The 8,900-nt window shown below is 37.5% G+C and overlaps 1 protein-coding gene across 12 annotated transcripts in view; it reads left to right on the top strand.

The window, feature by feature from the left end:
• Window positions 1–5,009, top strand: part of CREBZF (CREB/ATF bZIP transcription factor) — a 5,543-nt gene extending 534 nt beyond the window's left edge. Inside the window, exons 2-5 of one of the 12 annotated variants that reach the window (XR_003915373.1) lie at window positions 56–987; window positions 1,197–1,274; window positions 2,363–2,431; window positions 4,215–5,009. Coding sequence is in view for 2 of the 12 variants with exons in the window: in XM_029957049.1 (XP_029812909.1) it covers window positions 56–987; window positions 1,197–1,212 (948 nt within the window). In the remaining 10 variants the exon portion in view is untranslated. Of the gene's footprint in view, window positions 1–55 lie in introns of all 12 variants that reach the window. The other 11 variants (XR_003915371.1, XR_003915372.1, XR_003915370.1 and 8 more) reach the window with 11 other exon arrangements.
• Window positions 5,010–8,900: the final 3,891 nt, after the last annotated feature.

The following is an 8,900-nucleotide window of genomic DNA, read 5'->3' as shown; positions in this document are numbered from 1 at the left end:
CTTGCTGCCCCCGGACCTGACCCGGGCGGCGGCGGCTGCAGCGGCGGCGGCGGAGGAAGGGACGGCGGCGGCCGGATCTCCCGGCCGCAAGCAGCCGAGCGGCGACGAGGGCGAGTTGGAGGCCGGGAGGGGGGGCCGCGGCGGCGTGGCCGTGCGCGCGCCCTCGCCGGAGGAGATGGAGGAGGAGGCGATCGCCAGCGTCCCCGGGGAGGAGACGGAGGACATGGACTTTCTGTCCGGGCTGGAACTGGCAGATCTTTTGGACCCCCGGCAACCAGACTGGCACCTGGAGCCCGGGCTCAGCTCGCCGGGCCCTCTCTCCTCATCCGGCGGAGGCTCGGATAGCGGCGGCCTGTGGAGAGGGGACGACGACGATGAGGCCGCGGCTGCCGAGATGCAGCGCTTTTCTGACCTGCTGCAGAGGCTCTTAAACGGCATCGGAGGCTGCAGCAGCGGCAGTGACAGTGGCAGCGGCGAAAAGAGGCGGAGAAAGTCCCCAGGAGGAGGCGCGGGCAGCAGCGGCAACGACCACAACCAGGCGGCGACAAAGAGCCCCCGGAAGGCGGCGGCGGCGGCCGCCCGTCTCAATCGGCTGAAGAAGAAGGAGTACGTGATGGGGCTGGAAAGCCGGGTCCGGGGTCTGGCAGCCGAGAACCAGGAGCTGCGGGCCGAGAATCGGGAGCTGGGCAAGCGCGTGCAGGCACTGCAGGAGGAGAGTCGCTACCTACGGGCCGTCTTAGCCAACGAGACCGGACTGGCTCGCTTGCTGAGTCGGCTGAGCGGCGTGGGACTGCGGCTCACCACCTCGCTCTTCAGAGACTCGCCCGCCGGTGACCATGACTACGCTTTGCCCGTGGGAAAGCAGCAGCAGGACCTGCTGGAAGAGGACGACTCGGCGGGAGGAGTGTGTCTTCATGTGGACAAGGATAAGGTGTCGGTGGAGTTCTGCTCGGCGTGCGCCCGGAAGGCGTCGTCCTCTCTTAAAATGTAGGGTCAAGTAATCTGCTCTTTACCCGCGTTTACCCCTTTCAACTCCCTTACACCATGTAAAACACCTTAGTGGGACATCGTCACTGGACACATTTCAGAGGAGGAAAAAAGTAATATTGAATCTTTAAGTGTTTAGCTAAAAGCATGAATGTGACACTGTAACCAACTCCTAATGATAACATGTGACTATTAAATCTCTCTGACAGTTTCTTTTTTAGGTGATTTCCTTCCTGCCAGGCTCCGTTGTAGGGGTTACAGAACAGTCGTTCCCGCCTCACAACCTGGTAAGGATCCATCTCTTCACGTAACGCTCATGCTCTGCTGCTTAGTCTACTTTAATGGGCAACATCTCAATGTGTGTGTGGGGGTTTTTTTTTTTCTTTTCTTTTCTTTTTTCTTTTTTGGAAGGTGGGAGGGGAAATCTAATTTGGGCCCTGTCCACCCTGGAAACAGACTTGTGCTGGTCAATAATGTATTTAAGATGCTTCTTCTGGTTGCAATAGCTGTTAATGTGTCCCCTTGTTCAGACTTGCGTGTACCTAGCTCTTCTGTCCCCAGTGTGGACATGGCCTTGGATGACATCGGTTCCAACTGTACACTGAAAGCTGCTAATAGACATACAGTTTGGAGACAGTGAAACAGGTGAAGTTGAATGGAAGTTCCGAGTTGTACGAGGTGCAAATTGGAATTCCAATTTTAGAGCAACTTTTTAGAGGCTGACAATAAGTATTTGGGGCTTGCACAAATGTGATAGTTATTTTGCTGGAGGTGACAGAAATGTCTTAAATATTTGGGAATGCCATTTAGTTTTCAGAGGAGATTTAGAAATACGATCTATTCAGAGTAAAAGATTTTAATATCTCACCAGTAGAGAAGTTGGAAATTGACATGCATATCTGTGTTAATTAATTGAAGGAGGAATAAGAATGGTTAATGAAATGTTTCTTTGAGGACCAGCACAGTGATTACCCTATCACTGAGTATAAATAAATTGTTGAATACTTTTACTTTTGTTGTATTAAAATTTTAGGTTAAATTTATGTATGATTAGATATTGAAGGTTGTGAAATGTGAATGAAAACGTGTAAAGTGAGGCTTCACAAAGAATGTTATTCTCCTTATTTCAAAGGTTTTTGTCCTATTTAAAAATAATTTTTAAAAATGAGTGGTTCTAGCTACTCAACACGATTGACACTTTTTCCAAAGATGGGACATATTCTTCCCTTGAAGTACTGTATTATCCATTGTCTAATTGTATAGATTGAGTTACTGTGTCCTTCAGTGTAAGAGGCATTAAGAAATTCTTTGTGAAACATCACTGTTTGATAAAGTATATACATATTTAGCATCCTTGTTTTTCTTTGTGCTAAAGTGGATACAGCTGTTGGGGCAGAAGAGACGGGACCAGCTGCTGGCCACATTTCCTGCTTTATTTTAAAAGGTAGTATAAGAAATGAGGAAAAAGAGGTAATATCAGGGCTTCTGCTGTCTTTTATTTTAAAATGTTCATAACTAAAAACTATTTTCCAGCAGTCCAAAGATGTAAGTTATCTTACACATAAAATGTTTTATTTTGTTGTTATTTGGTTATAAAAATGGAATCCTTGTTCTTGCACAACTGTAAATGTTTTGTTGCTAGATAACACAATTTGAGACCTAACTTGGTCTCTGGTTTCCAGTGCATTACAGCATATTTTGTAAAATCATCTACTGCACTTGAGCATGAATGGGTAGTAGCCAAACTCACAACCTGGAGTGATGAACCTGCTTATACCTAAGTGCAGGAGCAAGCCCCTCACAATGCAGCTGCATGGATTTTTAGTGCCTACTGAATTATATATATATACATATATATATAAAAACCAAAAGTAGTTGGAAAAATTATTTGAAATGACTAATTTGTGCTATCTCTATGGAATATGTTAAATGTAGCTTTTTGAAACAGAAGCCTTGAACTGAAATTTAATTAATACTTGAACATTTTGTATATATTTCTTTGTATATAATTTTGTGCAGTACCAATGACAAAAATACGGTGTCATAATAAAACCAGGTTTGTTGATCTTTCAGTTATGGGCTCAAAGAATTTATTCATCTCTAACATGACATTTGAAAATAATGGATGAAAATAGGAAAAATGATTGTTGTTAATGCTGACTTTGGGTCTTAAAAGGTTCTGGAAGCAGTAAGTGTGTTTTTCTAAAATACCATTCCCTTGGAATATTTTCTTCCTAATGTCAGTGTTTTTCCTGCATTATTTGAAGTTTGGGGCTGGGGAGAAACAGTAGTCATAGCTCTCTGAATGGGATGCTTTGAAAATTCCAAGTGTAGATTTTTAGAATGTCATTTTATAAATGGCAGTTTTTGGAAATACTTGATTAAGAACTTTTGAGAATGGAGATTAGTATCGCCTATTTTTAAAGCTGCTTATTTAGGTTCCTTATGTTTTAACTGTCTTTTCTTAGTTTCCATTTCATTCTTTTTTTTTTTCCTAATTTTGATGACTTAGTGGTTTTGTCATTTTTTACATCAACTTCATGGTCTTGTTTTTACATGGTATTGCATGTATTTAGGACCTATCTAACAGGGGCTTTAAATAAATTTGATCATATTTATGTGTAAGCACATTTTACTGTAAATGTTTGGGTTTCTGAATTTACAACAGATCTGTTTATTTCAGTATGTAGTAAACAATATCTTAAAGTGTCCTATTCACTACTTGTTAATTAAAAAAAGTTATGATTAATATGAAATTGTTGTCTTACTATTTTTAGAAAATTGTGTTCTGAATGATTAGTAGCTGGATAAAGGAGATTTCTGGAATATGGATTATTTTGAAATGTTAAGGTTTGGCTGTATTGACTCTAGTGGTTGGTTGAAAACAACTTAGTATTTGGGGAACCGTTTTCTTTTTTCTCCCTAATTGCCTCTATGGCAAAATGATACAGAGTTAGAGTAAAGAGGTAGCTTTTTAATATTTGACTTCTGATGGTGACAGGAATTCATACATTAATTGAACTAACACATCATATTGACCTCCTATTTCTATCATATTGACTTACTGTTTTTTCTGCACTTTCTTGACCAGTCCTAACTAAAAAGTCCACGTTTGTTAAAATGTAGTCACACTTCTGATATAATCCAACAAAAAGTGTTCAAAATATTTTAAATACTTGTGCATTTTGTAATCACTAAATTAATCTCTCTCTCTTCTCTTTAAACAGCTTAGCAGTGTCTGCAAAAACGAATCTTTTCCTACAACCTGTTAACTGACTGGACTGATGGTAACAAAGTAATTGTGGGAGCCATGTCGGTCAAAAATTTGGCATCTGCTGAAAAAAATGAATGCCATTTTCAAGTTCCCAAATTACTTCTGTACTGATTTCACTTTCCAGATTTCACTTTCCAGAAATGGAGATTTGAAAAGATTCTCTGGAATCCTTGAAAGACTTAATAGAAATATATGAGACTAAGTTAATTTTGGAACAAAATCATACTTTTTTTTGTCTTTCATGGGAGTGATACTCAGTTCTTTGCATACCTTTTAAAAATTGTAACCATTGGAGAAGAGAATTATAGTATTTCATCAAGGAATAATAGATTCTTTACACAATCAAGAGCACATTCTGTAGAATTACATTTAGTGGAATAGAATTACATAAACAGGCCATCAGAGATCACAAAGCATATCATGAGTTTGTATTTCTTGGAACTTGAGAGCTAATCTGAAGTATAGGCAGACCTTGCTGAGAAGAATATAGAAGTTAATGTAAAGTCCTTAACTACACAGAGTAGTCTTTTTAAGTAGATGCATTGATTTGTCTTGTGTATCTTTGAAAAAATTTATTATGATTAAATTGTGAGTCATTAATTGAAATTCAGGGTAATAGGATGTTTGGATTCTGAGGTTTTGGCTTCTTGAATTTTCTCTGAATACTTGACACTTTCTTGAATATTTTGAGGTTTCTAACGAATGGTATCCTAGTTTCTACTGTTATATTAAAATTTCTCTAGTGTTATATAAGGGCTTTAGTATTCTGGATGATGGGAGTGGTTTTTTTTTTTACGCGGAATGTGATTGTTTTATTAATTGAAACATTTCTCCAGTTTATTACAAGTGTGAAAAAACACTCAAAACTCTGAATTGTTTTATTTCATTTCATTGGATTATGTTAATACATTATTTAATCTGGTCTAGACTGAGTCATTTTATATTACTGACTCATTGGGAAGATCAGAGAGGTGGGAGGGGTAGGAGATAGGCCCAGAATGAATTTCTGATAATAATTATATAGTTTATTGTATGATACTATACAAAATTTATTAGATCCACTGTGTTTCTTGTAATCTAAGTATATTCAGTGCCTGTGACACCAGGCAGCAAACAGTACGCCTAGCGGCTTATACTTGCCTGATGGATGTCCCTACAGGTCCAACAGTATAACTGGTTGTATTTTTTTAACCAAACATTGGGCATTAATGCTAGTTGGTGATGATTAATTACTCTTTTGATAGAACAGAGTGGATAATTCACTAGTAATGAGTAATTACCTTTAAAATTATGCAATTATCTAGTTCAGCATTTTGAAGTTCTAGTTTAAGGTCTCACTAATTTAGGCAGAGTTTTAAGTTAAATAATCTGATGATTCTTGCCAGTTGACTAGGTAGTGAAATACTTTTAAAAAGTGTTTACTTTTTTCCCCAGACTCTTACTAATACAAAGTGTTGAGACCCTCCCAAATGTTTATATTTCTGTATTGTGCATTTTTTTCTTCAGAAACGAGGTAGTTACCCATCTAAGCTAGGGATCAGAAAGGGGAGGTCTTCCATTAGAAACCTGTTTAGTGTGGCCACCATAGTATTTTTCACACATTTGAACTTGAATATCTCAATCCTTTCTCTGGCAGTCACTTGCTATTGTCTTGTAATACCAGATAACTCTCAGCTCTGATCTATACTACAAATCCTCATTTACTTTCAGTTTTGAAATGTAGAAAAATTAAACTGGAGATAATTTAAATTTTATTCAGAAAAGTATCTTTAGGACTATAAATCATGCATTAATCAGGGAAAAATTGATTTTTAAAAAAAATGTATAGGTTGGTTAGTAGAATGTTGCTCATGAATTTGCCTTTTCCATTGCTCTGATTACTGTTAATAGTGTTTTTATTCCAACTTTTTTACCTTTCCCCAATTTGTACATTCAAGACTTCTTACTTAGACCATTTCCCCCAATTATTAAAAAGAAACCAGATTACAGTGGACTTTAATAATGTTTGTAGTTTTGTTGACCCAAAATTATTTTTGTTGAAAATTATTTTGCTTGATTTTCAATCTAATTTAAAAATGTAGTCACTCATGGTGTTTTGAAAAATTGTGTATTTGGGTTAATATGCACAGTTTGATTTTTATTGGTGGCCCAACTTTTCTTTACACTGTGCCTCCAAATGCTGTATCTTTGCTGGATACCCACTGTGGTCAATTTCCTAGACCCTCTGGCTTTTAACGTTCTATAGTATGGGGTTTACAAGTTATATTAATATCTTAACTATACCAAGTAAGTTGTAAAAGACAGATTTAAATAGCTGGTTTACTATGACTTAACTATTAAAAACTCTGACTAAGGTAGTGTTTAGGTCTTAACTACAAATGACTGTTTCCCTAAATTGTAATGAAGACTGCAAGTTTACATGTCATTTACCTGCCCCCAGCCATGTTTTGGTAAAGTAGATTTGTAGCAACAGATGTAAAATAACATGGTCTCTTGCTTATATTATCCATTTTTATTAATTGAAAAGATCTAAATATATATATATGGTAGAGGACAGAAATGTTAGAAAGGAATCCTTTGTTACAGCTAGCATTGTAAACTTATGTATTGATTGATAGATGGTATTATGGTAGGAATGTTTTGGAACAAGGAGACAATTTGTACTGAGTTACCAATTTAGTTAAATTAGGGGCTTTTGAATTATACAAGTTGATTGTGCCATTCTCTCTTTTTAAGGAGTCTAATTTAGTAATTTGGATTTCTTTTGAAGTCAGGAGTTATTTTTAATTCATTTTTTTCCTTTGTGAATAGTAGAACTCTCCTTTAAATAAAAATGACAGAACGTCAAGTGTATGATTTTGGGTCAGAGAGCTTTAAATTTTTTTCTTAATGTTTGTTCATTTTTTGAAGGAGAGACAGAGCGTGAGTGGGAGAGGGGCAGAGAAAGAGGGAAACACAGAATCTGAAGCAGGTTCGAGTCTCTGAGCTGTCCGCACAGACCCTGACACGAGGCTCAAACTCATGAACAGTGAGATCATGACCTGAGCTGAAGTTGCACGCTTAATCAACTGAGCCACCCAGGCGCCCCATGGTCAGAGAGCTTTAAAGTAGAGCATATTCATTATAGAAAACTGAAAAATTCAGAAAGGAATCAAAAAGAAAAATCACCCCTAATTCTCTCAGAGAATATTCATAGTAAAATACAGATCTTTTGCCTCAGAATTGGGACCATTCCATATATAAATTTGTTAGGGAATATATTTTAAGGTACTTGTTGAAAGAACATCATCTTTGCTTTCTGAAATATTTAAAAGGAATTTTGTTAATTTCATTTGAATTTAAAAATTTTTAGCTGAACTGCTTTCTTTTCTTTGAAGAGACCCTGAAAGCCCATTTCACTCATGAGGCTGCATTTTCTAGGTGACAAGCTAAATTAAATTCTCCCTTCATATAATTAAGTAGCATAAGATTATTTAACAGGTCACTATATTTGAGAGGAATAATTATGATGCTTGTGAATGTGATCTAGGATGGCACTTAGTTTATTTGGTAAGATTGGCTTGTTTCATAAGAAAAGTGTTAGTCTAGACCCACATTATCCAATACTGTAGCCATTACTCACATGTGGCTAAAAACTTTAATTAAAAATTCAGTTATCCAGTTGCACTATTTCCATCTCAAGTGTTCAGTGAGCCACAATAAAGCTAGTAGCTAACATTGTCCGTCATGGACTAAACATTTCCATCATCACACAAAACTCTCCTGGACTATGCTGATTTAGATGCTGTCACTTAAGAAAATAGTTTAAAGAATTGAGATGAAAAGTTTTAGGAAGAGGAATATAACAGGTCACTTCAAAAATTTAAATGATGTATCTTAGGAAATGAGGAATATTAGACTAGGCTAACAAAGCCAGGAGCGATAGGAAATGTTTCATTTAAGTGCTACTCTTTGTGTCAGGTACTAGGTTAGTCAACTTCCATATATTACACAATTCCAATCTTGAGTGAGGTTACTGATGAAGAAACTGAGGACCAGAGAGGTTAAGTTGGTTAAATATCACACAGCTAAAAAAAAAAAAAAGTCTGGGTATGTGAGGTCTAGGTATGTGACCCCAAAGAATTATCATCCTATACTAGATAGAATCTTCAGAGATAGAATTTGCCTTGATCTTCCAAGAATATAGCTTTCCAAAGATAAACAAGATGACTCCCTAAATCAACTATCATTCTGTCACTGTATCAGCAATATCAACATGTCAGCTCCAGCTGAGCCTACCATCTTTCAAGACTATTAGAATTGATTTCTCTATGGGGAAGCTTGTTAAATATGTTCTGAATTTCTATGGATTAATAATACCAATGGAAAAAGTGAATTGGGAAAATGAAGTGTGAGTAACATTTGCTATAGTGAACTGATCCTCATCCTGCCTCCCATTTTCATTCCTGCTTTTATTCTTTATGAGGCCTTCAGTTAAAACTGCTGTAAGGCCATTTTTCCTGTGTTATGGACCAAAATATGTGTATTGTAAAGGAGTGGAACAAGCAAAGTGAAAGAGACTATTGGGCAAACTAGAGAAGTTATACTCTTAAGGGGATGACTCTTACTGGTATTCAGCCTTTTGTTGCCTTGTGTGGCC

The sequence above is a fragment of the Suricata suricatta genome, chromosome 11, assembly GCF_006229205.1.
Source record: "Suricata suricatta isolate VVHF042 chromosome 11, meerkat_22Aug2017_6uvM2_HiC, whole genome shotgun sequence".
NCBI lineage: Eukaryota > Metazoa > Chordata > Mammalia > Carnivora > Herpestidae > Suricata > Suricata suricatta.
The sequence above is the reverse complement of the archived record's forward strand: the minus strand, read 5'-3'. Positions and strand labels throughout refer to the sequence as shown.